The following is an 18,393-nucleotide window of genomic DNA, read 5'->3' as shown; positions in this document are numbered from 1 at the left end:
TTGTCTACACAAACCCAGGAATTAGTCATTTGCAGCTGCCCCCCCCCCCCCCCCCCCCCCCCCCCCCCCCCCCCCCCCCCCCCAAAAGCTGCATTTTTCATATGTTGTGGGAATTTTGACTGATGAAAATTTGAATTCTTTCCAGCTCACAGTGAGGGCATAGAAAAATGGGCAGCAGGCACTGTCTGTTCATCTGCCAGTGAGGAGTTTTTGTTTGCTTTTTTTGCTTTATCAAGGCATTGTGTCCTTGGATATTTGTTTGCTATATATATCTGCTTTATAAAATAAATATATTTGCTATAAATCTCTATATAAACTAAATACAATAATCTTTCAAAAACTTGTTCTCATGAGACATCATACAACAGTTCAAATGGTTTGAAATATTGAAAACATCTTTTAATTGTAGAATTCTATACAAACTTGGGTAGATACAGAAATGGTCACGACAAAATGTATTCTTATTGCCTGAAATTTGTCACAGAAATAGAAACATTGATGGCAAGCTTACTGACATCCAACATGATGAAATATCTTTAAACTTGCAAAATGAATAGACACAACAACACTCCTAAGTAGTTTGTATGTATTGACTGTCCTTGAAGTCCTACTACTTGTATACCAACCTCAAAATACAAAGAACCAAGATTAAAATTTTGAATGCACATCACATAATAATGTAAAATTAAGCACAAAAAAAGGTAAACAAAGTGTAATCCTGAAAATAATACACTATTTTTTTACCTAGGGTACTGACTTATTCCAAGAATGATTTCCTGTATAGTTGGGTTTTAAGTGATGCACACACTTTGTTTTCTGCACAGGACATCAATATCTGATGAGATACAAGAACGAATGGTAACGAACAAAAGGGCAAGAAACGTAATCACAAGTGGAACTCAAACTCCATGCCAGTGTTCTTGCAGCCCTAAGCAAAGCTATACATTAAAATATGCTACAACCATTGTTCTCAAAAAGTCCTTGGCACTTTTCCTCTGAAAATCTTACTTTCATTTAAAAAAAAATAAATGGAGCATATTACATTTCTGCACCTATATCATAAGGCAAAACTATAAATGCAACTACAAGGACAAATTACCAAAAAAAACCCCAAGCCAAAGATAACCCCCAGCCTCAGACCATCACTCCCAAACTCCAAATGCTTGGTGAAACAATATCATCCTTCCTCCTCATCGCTGTCTTTCATGGTAATGCCCTGAAGTCCTCCCGCATCCGTGACTGAGACCGTGGCCTCCTCTACGGTCAGACGGCTGTGAACGGTATCATAGGTTTTACTGTTCAGCGTTCCCTCCAGCACGCCTTGCAACCTGAAGTCTCGGTAGGTTTTCTGCAGCAAAAATAAACCATCCTGAATCACGGAAGTCTGAGCAGTCTTCCACTACACACTGGCCACTTCTAGCATGCCAGCAGAATAGATTTGTTCCTCCTGCAGTTAGGGACTTATCATCTAGAGTTTACTAAAGATTTTGCGGTCTTAGTTTCTGGACTGCAAGAGATTTCTACAAACCATAGACAGTCTACAAGCCACACTTTGATGGTCATTCCTTTAAGAGATTGTGTTTTGTACTACATTTCTATAACTGTATGCTGATTTCTCAGTAATTTCCATTTATCTCATTTATTCAATAAGAAACCAACATAGATTTTTTTCTAACTGCATATTGAAATGTGAATTTGGCTACAGGTCATTTCACAGAAAATGCAAATCATAAAATCATTTAGGTTGGAAAAGACCTTTAAGATCATCAAGTCCAACCGTTAACCTAGTACTGCCAAGTCCAACCACTAAACCATGTCCCTAAGCACCACATCTACATGTCTTCTAAATATCTCCAGGGATGGTGACTCAGCCACTTCCCTGGGCAGCCTGTTCCAGTGCTTGATAGCCCTTTTGGTGAAAAATTTTTCTCTATTATCCAAATGTCTGACTCACCATAATATGACTTTATGCGCATTTATCTTTACCTTTATATGCCAAATGTGGAAAAATAAAATAAATTTTAGATTATGATCTATATTCTATGATGTAAAAGTTTTTCAGGTGACTACTTCAGTCAGTTAATACACACTCTGTCACATACATTTTGACTCACATCTAGATATCCCCCCCCCGCCCCCTCCCCGAGGAAGTTTTGTTTCCCTGGTATCCAGCCTTCCTATGAACCAGCAAATATGACTTTCTTCTTTGACTTTCTATCAAGTAAGAATTCTGAGTGGAATTGTTTTGTTCATTGATGCTATGTTCAAGTGAGCATATGGAAAATCATCTACTCTACCTTCTTTATTTTTAAGTTGTAACACATTTGAAATAATCTTTCCTGAAGTTAGCCTAAAAATCTTAAGAAGGACAAGTTGATCTAGTTAGTTTCTTATTTTGTGTACACTGTTAGTACGAGTTCCCAATGTTTACGGAAGAGACTATAGAAAAAGAAAATGGAAAATAATTAAGGGCTATCAGGCCCATTCCTCTGCTGGAGGAGACCGTGCACAACCCTTAGAGAAAGAAAAGAGAAAAGAGCTGATCTTGTTTCACTCAATACTTCAGAGAACTGCAAAAGACACCTCTCAAAATGGGTAACATTCAGCTGGGAGAATTTTTTCTGCCACTATCTATGATTATTATTTAAACCTTGTCTGAATCACTGCAACTGAGATTTATTTGACTTTCATAGGTCAACTTCAGAGTCAATGGATGCAGCTTATGTTTTGCTCACACACTCCTGCAAGTACCCTGCCTGGTCTTTTTCAAGTGTCACCATTGCATTCCCTTTTTATAACACTGTGCATTCAATTTCCTTTTATGCTGTTAACAGGTCCTACAGCAATTTCTTTCAGTTTTACATTGTATTCCGTGAATTCTCAGACCAGCACTCTGGGGTTCAGTCATTGCTCTTCTCTTGACATACTTTTGCAGGATAATAATGTTCACTTCCAAGCTTAATTTTTCATTTCTCCCTAAGTTTCCTCTTGGTCCTTGACCCTTTTTTAGTCACGTCCCTCTGCACGTGTCTCAGACACCTAATGATACCTTTATGCCATCATCTGTCTTGGCTTTAATGGCAAGAAGCAATTTTTAATTCTTTAGGTCATCCTTAATAATGACACTACCTTTGCTGCACCCAAACATGAAAGAATCATCTATTTCTTACTCATCCCATGTCCCTTAAAAATGCCATCCTACTCCTTTTTTGGAGTATTTCCAAGAGATGACAGGGGCAACACTGCCTCACAGTTTTTCTGAAAGCAAACAGAGAAGTCCATTCATTCACTCTAGACTTTGGAGGAACTGTGCCTCCCCATGTGCTACTCCCCAGCTGGGCTGTGGCAGTGAAAGCTTCCTATGATACTCTACTTGAACCATTTTTTCTTGTTTCCCAGCAGCCTCTCGTTGGATAAGTTTCTGTTTTTCCAGTTCTGCCACCTTCACCCACCAAAACAGAGGTGGACAAGATTTGCTACCTTCCAATACATTGACTGGTACCTCTATGATTGACATCATCTTCTTCGATCTTCTGTGTCCACAGAAGGTGCCATGGAATAACACACTTGGAATTTATGTGCAAAGCAAAGCAGGCGCACAGGCACAGAAATGCTGCCGCCATGACCAGGGTGTTCCCATCGCCACTGGGACCCTACTTCTTTTGAACAAGGCTAATATCAGTGTGCCAGGCTGCAGAAGGAAGGCTGGCTGACAGCGCTGCTCATTCACCTGAATTTCAAGTTTATAAAAACCTCTTCCTTTAATTTCCTGGGTCATATTTAACTGGTATAATTTAGTCTGCCCATTCTTAGATCTCACTGGGCACAGTTTTTCGATCCCATAGCACTTTTTCCCCTCCAGAGGACGATTACCTTCACTTGAGAAAGACTTGAAACCTTTCACAAGAGCCATTCATTTCAACCACAAATAGCAAACTGCTTCTACCATTTTGGCACATAATATAATGAAGAGCCAAATCCTGTTTCCAGAGAAATCAGTTAAGGTAAAAAATAGCAAAGCTAAGCTGGAGTCGTTCAGGGAGCCATGATGACATCATTATTATGACTGTTTTCTTGCATCTCTCTCTCTCTTTTCCTTTTAACTACTGAATCCTGAAAGTTGCAGTTGCAATTCTATTGTCCACAAGTTAAAACGCCTCTGACTTTACAGGATTGCATGAACTTAATAAGAAAATATTTTGAAGAAATCAAGATCAGCATTGACAACAGGTGCTTCTTAGAATCATAGAATGGTTTGGGTTGGAAGGGACCTCAAAGATCATCTAGTTCCAACAATCTTATTCCACATTTATACAGATAACAAGAATGCTCAGAGTTAAAGAAGACAGAACTAAGAGGATGAAGATCTGAAATGGCTTTCTGTCTCTTGCCTAAGGGTATTAACAGATCTGAAAGGGAGCTAGGAGGAAATTTTCTTTTATGGTAGGTTAACCCATAATTGCCTATTGCAAGATATTTTACACTTTGCTTGGAAGCATTTGACATTAGCCATTGTAAATGACTGAGGACTGGACGGGAGGGATTTGTTTTCTATTGATACTTATCCCAGAGTATGAAAGATTAGAAAATGTTATCTAATATTTTGAATATTGTTTTCCAATTGTTTCTAGTAGTCACATGCACATAAGAAAGAGAAAATAGTTACTTTTTAGGAGAAAAATGGAGACAAAATGGAGAAAGACTGCTACTGTGATTATTAAGGTAAAACAAAAAAAACCCACTAATATGACAAACAATAATTTACTAGGAATACTATACAACATTACTGTACTGATAGCAGTAATCTGTTAAAATTCCTTGGAACAATGATAACTGTCACAGAGTTCAGGATGGATGACAATTATTAGTGCACATATAATTAACATTAGAGGTTTTAATAAATTGTTTTTCTTCTCAAACTTGCAACTACTGTGGAAAAAAGAAACCCCAACCCAAAATTACATAAGCTTGCAACTTTATTCGACATTTTTTAACTTTGAGGAAATTATCCATGTTAATACTTCATCACTTTTCTCTCTTTACTATGCAGTCTAACCCAAACACATTTTATTTACCTTCACTATCTTGATGAGAGTCTTCAGCTGGTAGATGTGAAGCTGAAGGTCTAATCTATCAGCCAACCACAGGCATATGACTTTCATGGAGCTGCTATACCATTGCTGAAAAGACAGATAAAAAAAAAAAAACCAAAACAACAAACAAACCACCAAACAACCCTGCAGTATTCATTTAACAGATTTGGTAATGAGAGGTAATGAAACACTTTGAAATGATCACAGATCAGCACTTGAAGTCAACAATGATATAATTTCCTGTTAAGAGAATTGCACGGGTCAGTAGGAAATCAAATAACTTGACCTAGACTGTTCTTTACATGAATTAGCAACTTCCATTTTATCTTTCAGTTACAACATTTTCAAGCAAAATAGCGTTACGCACTTTGCTATCTGTCAGTAAGAACAGACAATAAATATACAATTACACGAGAGAACTGACAGCTAAAACAGCATGGGGAAAAAACACAGGTAGGGTATCTTGAGAGAGATTTTGCAATACCTAGGTTTTCCAATCCACACAGGAAAACAGCACCAAACATAGAATATAGAACCTGTCTTGCTTTTTTCTTTCAAATCACTTCTTTGTTAAGTAAAAAAATTCAGAAATCCATGGAAACTGTATTTAAGTATGATCAAAACATCACTCCACCCCTCCCAAAATAAACACGTTAAGGCTTTGTTTTATGTTAACTACTAATTATAATTACAGCCTACCTTATTTCCTTTTTGTGTCTTAGGCATGGGTATGTTTTCATTCAAAGCTGCACAAATGGATGGGGTAAGAATAAGCTCTCTGCTGTTGGTGTCTATGTTACCGTAAAAAAATGCTCAGATCCAAATAGCTACTATAATAGTTCTTTCACATTAACTGGATTAAAAGAGATTTTACTAAACATAGTTGTAGCAGTTTTTCTCCCCTTCCTGTAAAATACCAGCCAGATGTCATTTAGTCAAACTGTAAAAAGGAAGAGATTTTTTTTTTTTTTTAATTTTAGCAGCGAGAGATTAAAAGAGTTTGTCTCAGAGCTGCTTCTAGTCTCTTTCCCCACAGGGAAGAGGCTTAAATTCTTTTCTAATGTAATTTCCTGTGTCTTTACAAAATACGCAGATATGCAAAGAGAGGAAAGATTGTGCATATCTGAAAATGCAGCATGTCAGGGAAGGTAAACCTCATGAAGTAATTCAAAGGAAAGATCTGACACGTCTCATGAGCCACCTCTACATTAAAAAATAAAAGAAAATATATATTGAAAAAAAAAAGAAGACAAATTACTGGCTACTGGGTGTAACAAAAGGCAAAAATAGAATTCTGTAATCAAAATGTAAGGTCTCTGGCAAAAGCTTTAAATACATACAGTAAATATAGGTAAATACCTTTTCCTTACAGGAAACAGTCTCGTCTCATTGTAACTATCAGTTTCAAGATAAGTTTGAAATAAGAAATAGGATTTTCATATCATAATGACTTCCATTTATTTTGTTTAATGTGTTAAAATGTATTTTAATTTTAAATCATTGGAAATAAATTACTTTTACATTTTTTAAAGTTTCTCCTATTAATTTACTATTTTACAGAAGTAAACACACCACACAAAATGCAGAAAGCTGCACATTTCATAGAAGTAGTTTGATTTATACAATAAAATGTGGGACTGATTTGGTATCCATAAAATACTGGGGTTTTATCACTGCATGACATTCTTATACTATTTACATTATTTCACCTCAAACATGCATGCTGGCTTTGATTTCCTTTATAAGTACCTGTAAAATATTTTTAACGTGACAGAGTTGTTACTAAGTGCCACTGAAAACTATATGACAGGTGTTGTATGAATACAGATGTCTAGAAAATAAAATACAGTTGATCTCATTCACTCAGGGAACTCTATTTTTATGAACATAAAAATTCATATGCAAAGTGTTCTACCCAGAATATCTATTGTTTTTTGCAACAAGATGAGCCCAATTATTATATTATCATTCAAGCTCTACAGTTGTTAATCTTTAACATAATCCTGGTAGAGAGAATGATTTTAGTAGCGGAGTTTTCTCAATTCTTCCATAAAAAAAAATAAAAATCCAATAACACATCCACGATGTATTCGGTTTGTATCCAACAGAAAGCAGAAGGGGCTCAAACTTGCTCACACGAACAAACTACGGACAGGATGGGAACTTCAGTGATCGGTTTCCCCATGCAACACCACTGAACGGTGCCGGATCACTGAGAATAGACCCAGTCTCAGTTTTCTGGCAAAATATGTGTCTTAAACCCAGCCAGATAATTAAGATGGATGCAGTAAAAATTAGAGTCTCCATACGTATCTGTGATACACTTACATGCACCGAAAACAACTAAGAAATTGGAGGGATTTAATTTTGCTACTCAAATTTGTGAATGAAAATGATATAATATGTTTTCCTGACTAGTTTTAATACATTAAACTTTCAGTAAAAATGTTTAATTCGGTGATGGTGAAATGATACTACGGTACTTGCTCCTCTGTCAACATACACTGTTCAGAAAAAATAGGACTGCTATTATATTAGAAAAAGATGTATTCTTATTTTGAATTGTCATGGTATTTTTAATAACGATCACATCCAGTGTATTTTTAGAGTCCTCCCAGAGGTTCTTGTGGATAGCATTCCTGTTCACTATTGGCCTTATACCCACAAGTTTTGAGCACTCAGTAGAGGCTGAAGCTGCATAAAAATAAATCTGCTGGACTTCATAAGAAGAAAAGTAAATATTTCCCTATTGCTTCTTTTGGAGCCTGTTAAAATGCACAGCACTGCAAATGCCTCTCAGAGGTGGAATGTAAGGCCGCACATTTTGACAACTGTGAGCGTGTTATAGAGGCAGGGATGCATCTACTGTGACTTACGGGAATCTGTTGCAAACTCACAAGCTTCCCCGATTAACCAATGGTTCTGAGATTACAGTTTTTAAGCAACAATAATAACAAAAAATCCTTCTAGGTGGTTTTAAGAAAAAGTCACTTTCCCACTACTAACAATAGCAATGAAAGGACAATGTGACTCTTGCAGATGTCAATGATATGGTATTAGTGCCATATTCTTTGCTGTTGTCTATGCAAGAATAAAGCAGTAAGTGTTTATTATGTATTTTTTTCACATCAGTGCATAACAGCAGCCAACCACTTTAACAAAAATACGTTTGCCTCCCTGTTTTCCCCCCTCTTCTTATTCATAGCTCATCCAGCTCCTGTAAGGGCATGCATTACTCACTTCATTCTCCTGAGATACCTCTTTTAAAGTAAAAAATAAGAGAAAAGGAAAGGCTAGGGTTGACTCTGTGAGACCCCTGTATTTATTCACACTTATTGTGCATGACTGTAGACTGGTAAATCATATTAGCAGCCTGTCTCCCCATCAAGCTGCTACTTGCTTTCCAGCCCTGGGAAGGTTCAACAAATCAACAGGAGCACGGAAAACAGAACATCAGTCTAATCTAGTGTTTAAGGTGAAGTTTTCAAACCCAATCTAAGAAGATCTTTAGAGCAAGCAACAAGCTGAAGGGCTCAGAAGGTGGTATTGACAATGAAAGAGTGTTGAAATATTGAGAAGCGCAGCACTTGTGCATTTTTAATAACAAGAGGGTCAACAAGGACACAGCTCCCTCAGTGCCAATAGTTGCCACACCAGGGCTATAAACGCTCTCAGTTCATCAGATTTCTTAAACAGTTCATCAGCTTTCTTAAACACCCTAAACCCCCTCAGCGGACCTTTAGTCTTAAATTAACAAACCAAAGCAATGAAAGAGGGTGCAGCTTGAATGGCCAGCATTGATCCCCAACGGGGCTCGGCGCGGCTACAGGCACTGAAAAACTCGCTCCATTGTCGGGAGGAATTGACAAACCTCCTCGCCTAAATAGTCCAGCTGAGGCGGGCTGGAGGCACGCAGCTGTAAAGGGCTCCCCTCGCCCCGCTCCCAGCGCTCACAATGCGCCAGGCATGAGCTCTTTGTCAGGCCCAGACTCTGCAATTTTCTAACAAGGATTAAAGTTGTTTCTCGGCAGGGCCAGTGAAAAGCGATTTAGCAACATACCGTGCTTTCTTCAGGCAAGTTAAAGAGAAGTAGTTAAGGAATTTCATTATTCTGTTGACCGGTGGAAATACAAAACAAATATACTAAATATTCACCATCTTTCTGGGTGCCTGAGCTATAACATTCGCAGAACGGTTCAATTAAATATAACACTTATTGGCTGAAAGCAAGCACTTCAGATTTATTTTTGAAGTTTTATAAAAAGGTGCAGCTGTTTGCCACCTGGAAGGAGGCTCAATACATACTAGTACACAATGCTTTAGCCCTTCTAGGGCTGGTATCCCTAACGCCTGAGACACAAGACCCCATCGAGTTTCTATATCTTGCCTGGTCTTGATAAATGGGCACTGTCAAAACGCTTTTTCTGCTGAATATGGCAGGGGGATCGGCTTTTCTAGGAACCTTATTTTATCTTCCTACGGAAGCCTTTATCACACTATTGATCAGGAATTGAGTCGCTCAGATGATAAGGGGATGTTTTTACTTCCTCCACCTCTGCTTTTCCTACCAGGAACAATAACAAAAAGTATTCTTCTCACCGAAGAGATTGCACATCAAAGGCAGCATAAGCTAAAATGCTTAAGAAATGCTATGAGTTGTAAAATATTAAGTTCTAAAATGCCTACTTTTTATTAAAAGGCAACACTATTACATTGTTCCAGGATTTTGGTAGTTAGCATTAGTAGTGTGCCATGAAACTTTTAGAACATTTAAGAAAATGTTAAATGACAGAAGAATAAATAAGCTATTCCTTAACAATGCAAACAGCAAAAGTTAGAAAAAAGTTCCTGATTTAAATTTCATAATTTGTTTCTCTCTTTGTAAAATATGAATGATCATACTGACCTCCTTTGTTGAATGTTAATGATAATGAGGGAACCGAGTGTTAGTTGTAGCATCTTTGAAAATACTTCGAGTTCTAGAAGTTCTAGTTGTATTTTCAAGTTTAGGTATAGACATCATCCACCTAAATGAGGATTTCTACCTGAGCAGAGAAGACAGTTCATAGACTCTTCTGAAGGCTGGAAAGCCTTGGTAACTCTTAAAAAAAACAACCTGGGGAAGGATTTCTCAACCTGTAGGCCACCATGATACATCAGAAGGTCATCTGCATCATGTAAATTCACACGGGAAAACCAAAGTAAGAAATCAAGTCAGAAAAAGTAATTCACATTGAAAATATGTTTAGATTTTTTTCAGAAATGAAAAACAGTTACTTTCAAACTAAAAGCAGCAATGAAGTAACTTTGCATAAGATGTTTATGCTTTTCCCTCAGGTTTAGGTAGCCTTTTGTTTAAGTAAGTCTGAGAAACATTTGAAGGCTGAGACAACTGTAGGTAGACAGAAACAGAAAATTTAGTGTATTGACATGTAGAAGTTTTGTTTGCACTCTCTTCCCAGCCTATCAGTTCTGATTCCTCACCGGGGCACTTTATGAACTGGTTAAAATACCCATTTCTTCTAAAGGAGGGAGACCAGAACTTGTCGACTAGTGACGTAGTGCCCTCCCACCACTCCCTCTTGTATTTTCACTCCCCTCAGAGGAACAAATTATCTCCCCAGTGACTTTTCTTTTCTAGACTGCACTGGTCATAGATGTGCACCAGTCTGTGAGGCACTTCCAGTCGTATTTCCAAAGAGAGTAACTGTGTCAGTGACCATGAAAATGAAGGAACAGAAGCTGGAGAGACCTCAGAGAAGAGAAAGCTCTCATGCAAGAGCTTTCCCATCCCACTATCAGCTCCATGTGGCTTCACGGTGACAGCCATGGCCCTTCTGCATCCAGTGACCCCTTCTGGGTCATCCAACCCCACAAGAAAGTGGTTTCTCATTACACGTAGCCTCACAGTGCCACAACACCAAATGTTAAGCTAGGTTTGACTCTGAGCACCCAAGTTTACAGTGCCATCCCTGAAAAAATATTTTCATCAAAACCCAGAATTTTGCCTTTGTGGGAAGTCCATGCAAAGATGAATTTTTTTGTGTGTGTGTGAACATTATTGTTCTGAATCAACAGAGAATTTTATGTTATTGAGATGTGCTTCTACAGTAGAAACAACAAGATTTCTCCACCTTTTGATTCAAAGCATTGCTATGACTGGAGAAAAAATAAGGCATAAATTTCATAGCAAAATGAAACAGCTGACATTACGACTGTGCTGAGAGTTAGAAGCGTATCTCCATTTTACGGGCACTGATTGCGCACTACTTCACCCGTACGTTCACTTCCTGTATATTTACTGTATCAGGACACATTACTTTTATTGTTATTTAAAACATATAAAATACAATAAATACAAATACTAAAACTGAAAGGGTACTTTAATGTACTTTAGCTTTCATCCAGTAATAGTATATATCTTTTAATATGCAGACCTCAGACCTAGCAGGCTTGAGGGGCTTACTTTTGCATTTTTTCAAATGTTCACAAACTTCAAGGCAGAATACTATTGGTTTTGGGGGTCACTGTGATGCCACTACATTTATTCCTTCCGCATTTTTTTTTCTCTTTAGGAATTTTCATTTAAGAAAAACTGAAATAAATGAAGATTAAAGTAAGCATGAGTGGAAAATCCATGGATTCAGCCTTGTTGGAGCCATGCAGTTAGGGGGCAGTACAAACAAATGAAGCCTTTTCCCTACGCTAAAAATCAGATGTTTAAAAGCCCTTGATCTGGAAAATGCAAATGATTAAATCAATATTGTGTCATATGAAAAAACTCTATTTGTCTCCGCTCTCCATTTCACTGCAGTTCCTTCCCACATTCTCATTCAAGGACCTGCCCAAAAGCCCCCTGTTGCTGCACCACTCATTTCTGCCGTAACGTTCTCAAGCCCCGTGTTCCATCACATGCTCCTACTTTGCACAGAGCCCCTGGCACACACCTCTTCTACCCACCAGTGTCTTAGGCTTCTAATGCTCGGCTCCACTTATTGGGGCATCTTCCTGGAAATGTCTCAAGCTTTCATCCAGCTTCCATGCTTTGTCTCCTCTTCTAGGCCTGAAATGCTAAGCCAAGCTTTCAAATTTGTCTTGGGAATGTGCAAAAATTGTCACAGCCTAAATTACAGCTACATCTACCAAGAAAGGAGAAGTGAGAAAGAAACCACACACTACTTCATACACTCATACTTCTTGTGATAAAGGGATCAGTACTTTTAAGCCTGGTCATTTCAAATTACAAACTCTGGGTACAAAACATATTTTAAAAAATATTTTTTCTTTCTTCCTTTTTTTTTTTTTTGGTGTGATTGTAGCAGATTTATTAACTTGCCTCTTGCATCCTTGCTTGGCCAAGGAAGAAAGGTTTTCCTCCTTCCAGTGGGACTCTTCCTTTGGTTTCCTTCTGCCTTTTTTGTGCATGAACCTCTCAGGGAGCTCAAAAAACATTTTGGTTTTCTTAAGAATGACTAATTGACAAAACAAACACTTTAGTTTCTAGTCAGTCTCTTCCCTGCCTATTTGAATGAAGGATTCCCACTGTCGTTGCCAAAGCAATTGGGAGAAAAGGGAAAGGAGCTCAACAGAAAGAGGAACCCAAACCTTTGCAGAAAGACCCTGTTCAGCAGGACTCATGATGACAAACAAGTGAACAGTTACTGGATGAGATATTTTGATGATACAAGGAAACAAATTAGGCAGGCTAGTTTTCAGAAGTCAGTAATGAGAAGAAAATAGAGAATGGGGCTCATTTAAAAGCATATTAAGCATCTTTGAAACCTCTAGGTAAAAAGGATATTGTTCTGAAATAAAAAAAGAACATCTAACATATGAGAAGCTTATCTTTTAGGAGGAAAGTAAATTTTTCATATTTTAGGCGTATAATTAGAAGCTGGCTAGTTGCTATGGAACTGCTGCCAATACACAAATAAATGTAAATTTTTAATACAAAATACACAGTACTCATCTCTCCCTGCATTGTACATTGCTTTCTAAACAGCAATTTACAATATTTATGCTACTTTATAATGTTTGTGACCTTTGTTTTTTTTCTGGCTTCTTCACATATGGTAGATGCACTGGAAAACTGGAAGTTTGCAAAATTAGACATGCATAACTTCCTTCCGTATCTGGACATATGTAATGTTGCTGTTCTGATTTTAAACAGTAGGTACTAACATAATGCTTATGACCGCAAGAGACTAACAGCACAAACAGTTTCCCCACTCCACTCTGGATACGCAGTGCATCTGTGAACAGTACTTCCATAGGTTATTCTGGTGCTAAAACTCTCCGGAGCAAACACTGTCAGTCTTGCTACACTGTGTGTTGTGTTGTTACAATTTGGGTATATCTGCAAACATCCTCCAAGGCACAGAACGGGGAACATCACTTGAGTGACCTTGAAACGAAAGCCAGCTTGGATCCTCAAAATAAACAAATGAACATAATGCGAAATGACCAAGTTGTTACTCATTATAACACCAGCCTCTTCCTATCAGGCTCTAGTTTTACAAAACCTACGCATGCGCTTAGCTGCACAAATGCTAAGCGGTCTTCCCAAGTGCGTGCGTAACATTAGTAAGGTTAAAGGTCCAGGTTCACTCTGCCTGTAAGCCGTGTAACTGAGACACCTGCCTCTGCTTTTGCCCAGTCCCCTGGGACTCCCCGGGGACTCCCTGCAGTGAGGCATCGGCAAAGGGTGGGTGATTCAGGGAGGTGGCAGAGTCCTCCTGTGGGCTGCATCTCTCCCTTAAAATGAATGTATTCTCAATCTCTGTACTATCTATCAAACGTGAGGTCACCCAAAGTTGGGTCACAGCCTGTGTTGTGACTTTTACACTCATATTAGTAGCTCTTGTCCCGGAGTCTTCTATTTAGACTCCTTGCTCCACGTGGAACGAGGTTAAATACATATTTTAATTAGAGTATTTAAACCATCCTGGGTTCCTCTGGGTGAATATTTTCAGGTAGCTCATTTCTTTCCACCTCAGCAATCTTGACTCATCATCCGTTTACTCTGTATGTTATTGCAGTGGCATATGACAGGGCTGGATGCAGCTGTGAAGTTGATAGGGAGCTGCACAGCGGTGTAGCCACTCCTCTCCTATGTCGCATCGACTGGGCATCACACTGAGCAGTGCTAATGTGGAGCAGAGGTCCAGCCTCCTGCCTCCCTCTTGCTTCCCTCCTCCCCTCATCTCTTTGGAGAAAGTGTCCTGGTGCCTGCTTTGCTCCTTTCCATCGCTGACCCTATTGCTCGAGTATACTCTTTCAGCTATGCAGATTTTCCAGCTGCAGTGCATTTTTTTTTTTTGGAGCTGAATTTTCTGTTCATTATTTGTACTATTTTTCTTGCACATTGCAAACACTTTTAGTACAGTATGATACACAGGATAGTCAACAAAATGTAAATTAAGAAAATATATGATGAAACACTCAAAAATTATTTAAAGGAAATCATCTCTTTATAGGTCAAAACTTTGGGTCAAAATCATCTCTTTATTGGTCAAAACAGACGAGCACTAAAGCCTCAGTTCCCTGTGATCAAACAGGTTAAGAAGCTCCTTCCACTGGTGAATCACTGACTTGGTCAGAGCACTCTGCAGCAGCCTCACCTGGTGCTATTTTGATTTACAACACAGCAACCTCTTTCTGTTACTTCAGACTCATTATAGTAAAACTAGATTATCCTTATGCTTGCTGGCACTATTTTTCTGGTAATACGATCAGCAATGTGGTTGTGTGTCTATCTGTGAACACTTACGCAGAGGTTTGCTGGATCTTCTTTTTTAAACTAAGTTTGACTCAGATGAAATACAAGTATAAATATCAAACCCGCAAGCAAGGTTTGAGAAACCGCAAGGTTCTCCTGCTGTTTATACGTGTGTGAATTACAGTACATCAAGAAATCAATATTCCCTAGATGGTGCTTGTGCCTGGCACTTCATGGTGAACAAACATTAGATAAGACAATATAAATGGTACAATCCTTATTGATTTCTCTTGACTGCGTAGAATGTGAAAGCTGCAGCCACAGTTAACGCTTACTGACAGACTCATCTGAAGTTTCAGTGCTATTTTATATTTTTATAGTTGTCCACGCTCAATTGATTCCATTAAGTTGCTAGACACATTTCAAGCCATCTAGATAAGAAAAAAAAATGCAGTGCCTGGAATGAGATGCTGCTACTTTGTGCCTAGCAGGATAAAAAGGTTAAAGGACTAAATTGTGCCTGGATGTTGGAAGGAGTTCTCTTTTATTTGATAGAATTTGTTATTGTTTTTAGTGAATGGATACTGTGAGTGATGGATAGATGCATTTAACTAAGTTAAATAAATGAACGAACAGTATAGACCAGAAATGTCTATGGGGAAACTGTACTGGAAGCTCCCAATGTTTTAGCCCCTCCCCACACAAACAAGCAAAAAACCCTCACAGTCCCACTCCGATTGATAAAATTCCCTCAGAAAAGAATCAGATTGGCTTTAAAATCTTGAGGTTTTTTTTTTCTTTTTTCCCCATTTGTTTTCCTCTTTTGACTCATGATGCACATTTTAAATTGCCTTTTTATAGCAATTTATACTTTTTTTTTTTTTTTTTCAAAAAAAGTTATCTTCTCACACAAGTCAGCAAAATTAGGAGGTGGGACAGCACAAGAAATGCTGAAGATCAGGATATGAGATTTAGTGCCCTGAAAAATAATTCTCTATTTCTCTTTTATACCCAAATAGCTCTTTTAGCAAGGTATCAGAATATCTATTTCATAGTTTCTTACTCCCCCGCTGGGAAGATTTAAATAATATGATTGAATTAGTGTGAAAAAGGTGGCAGACACCCATTCCATGAATACTAAATGCAGACTGGACTATGGGATACATCATGTCTTGAGAAAACCCTTTTTATATCTTTTTGGACTGTTCGATACCCAACAAGATGGAAATTTAGAAACTAAAAATGGTATAAAAAAGGAAGACATGGGGAAATGTATCATATCAAAAAACATATCAAAAGCAACCATAGTGTTATGGTTTCCTCTAGAGAAAACACTCTCAGCTACAGTGTAAAACGGCTTACAAAGTGCTGAATATTCTGATCCTGAAGCAGCAAACTCTGAAGCACATGCTTTGCTTTAAGTGTGTTGTGGTCCTATTGATTTCAACAGTACTGAGCTTTGCTGGATTCACAGCAGCATAGTCAGCACCCTCCAAGAGTGGGTACTCCTTTTCTCAGCATATTGTAGGAAAAAAAAAAATCAAATAAAACTTATATACTATATGAAATCAGATGTGGGTTACATTTTTCAGCTTTCAAATGAACTGTTCTTTATTTATAGAGATTTCTATCTCAAAAAAATGTGGCAAATCTACTTGAAAACATCAGGAATAATTTAGTGAACTTTGAAAAGACTTTGAACAGTAAATTTGCAAGATGTTGCTTCCATCTAGCAGAAGACTTTCATATATTTGAGCATGTTAATATAACTCACTTTTTTAGTCCACATTTGGTGACACTGCCTACAGCTTTCTCTAAAATTCTTTCTTTTACCAAAAAAGACAGGACAAACTGTTTTAAAATGACCAGAATGTCTTTAGATCAAGAGAAAACTGCAGTCTGGATCTCATATCAAGAGCTTTCTATTTTCCCTATAAAATATTAGGCATAATTAAAGGTGAGTTAAGACTTTGGTGAAAATCTAAAGAGCATCGGCAAATCTGAGCACTGCTCAGCTTTTCAATTGCTTTTCTACTTCTCAGTTCTTTTAAATGGTTTTCTATGGCAGGAACATTTTTCTTAATTAGTCACAGCTAATTAGTGTTCTGGCATAGACAAGTAATCAGAAATGTCAGAGCTGCAAGGCTACATCTCCCTAATCCTTTGATAATAATTTAGCCTCCTGGGAGGGCCTCAAGCTGCGGTAAGTAGTGGCTGACAATAAGGCAAAATTAGGTGGGCAGCAGACCATTAGGATAGAAAAATAAAAAGCACTACCAAATCCTGCTGAGCACCATCAGGCAACTAACTACACTGCCAGATGAGGTGCCTGTTTAAGCCTGTGTTGTTAATTAGCTGATTCTACCAGACCTGCCACATATGTCCAGGTGCATCATGCAAAGATGTGTATTTCTGGGTTTGCGCCAAAGGACAATTTTGCACTGTGATCAAATTTCAAGAATCTGAGAAAGAAGCCCACATATTTCTTGAAGATTATTCTGAGTTATCAAAGAAATAAGAAGATCAACAAGCTACAATCCATTTCTGTTGAGTTGCTCTTAAGTAATTAGGCACGGTCCTCTCATGTTTCTCAGAGGTTAATACAAACACAGCTTTTGATTCAAATGTGGTCTTTAACCAGTTCTACCTAGTCTCAACTTGCTGAAGTTGCCTTGGCATATAATCTAGATCAAAAAGTAGACCTTTTGTCAAATCACTTGCACACTGGCAAATAATTACTTAACAATGAAAGTGAAGATTACTTATTAAAATTAACACGACAGGAACCAATCTGAGAATGAGGAAAAAAAAGACAATTTAAGTTTTCTAAAAAAACATTGTTGAATACTAAATACTACAGTAATGGTGCTTTTGAGGAAGACATGGACAGCACAAGGACTTTGTACTACAGAAAACTCACATTTACTCATGTTCCTCTAAGCTGTGTAACACCAGCTGAAGATTAACTCACTTGCCAGGGAGAAGCATTTGCACATTTTTAACACATTTTTTGTAAAAGGTCAGAAAACTTATAGAAATGATGCAATTGAATCAAGCATTTGCTAAAAATGTACTTGCAGATATAATGGCAAACATAAATGAATCAGATGAGTACTTAATTCATATATCCATTTACGCATGGAATGAAGTACATGACATAGTAATCTTTGGAGAATAATTACCACCTCAAGTAACCTCAAGTACATCATTGAACTTATATCGTCCATCCCTGCTACTAATGGAAAAGGAAAATAATGGTTGTGATATGGGAACACTACTAGCATTTAATTCACATTCCAGACAAAATACAAACATTTTTTCGACAGAAAAAGAGTATCACATTACCTCTGCACTTTTGAAATACAAAAGCCAAACGCAGCTACATTAAGGCTCCTGTGCTTAAGCATTTATACTACTCAAAAAGATGTTCACTCTGCACTCCAAAGGAAGTTGTATGAGTTCCCTGCCATTAACATCTCTTACACCGCTTGTTCAAGTCACGACAAGCCACAACCCTGAGGACATTCTCCTAGATGAGCAGTCCCTGGGGAGTCACCAGCACTACTCAGCCACACCACACCA

The 18,393-nt window shown here is 37.9% G+C and overlaps 1 protein-coding gene across 8 annotated transcripts in view; it reads right to left on the bottom strand.

Annotated features, from left to right (window-relative positions):
* Nucleotides 1–377: 377 nt before the first annotated feature.
* The window catches only part of CADPS2 (calcium dependent secretion activator 2), a 319,877-nt gene continuing 301,861 nt past the window's right edge, over nucleotides 378–18,393 (bottom strand). For all 8 annotated transcript variants that reach the window (XM_075742996.1, XM_075743000.1, XM_075743016.1 and 5 more), the window contains 2 exons: nucleotides 5,076–5,180; nucleotides 378–1,348 (listed from right to left, as the gene is read on the bottom strand). In XM_075742996.1, coding sequence (XP_075599111.1) covers nucleotides 1,178–1,348; nucleotides 5,076–5,180 — 276 coding nt within the window. In that variant the 3' untranslated portion in view covers nucleotides 378–1,177. The remainder of the gene's footprint in view (nucleotides 1,349–5,075; nucleotides 5,181–18,393) is intronic.

This window comes from Balearica regulorum, chromosome 1, assembly GCF_011004875.1.
Source record: "Balearica regulorum gibbericeps isolate bBalReg1 chromosome 1, bBalReg1.pri, whole genome shotgun sequence".
Lineage (NCBI taxonomy): Eukaryota > Metazoa > Chordata > Aves > Gruiformes > Gruidae > Balearica > Balearica regulorum.
Note: the sequence above shows the minus strand (reverse complement) of the source record. Positions and strands in the feature narration are given on the sequence as shown.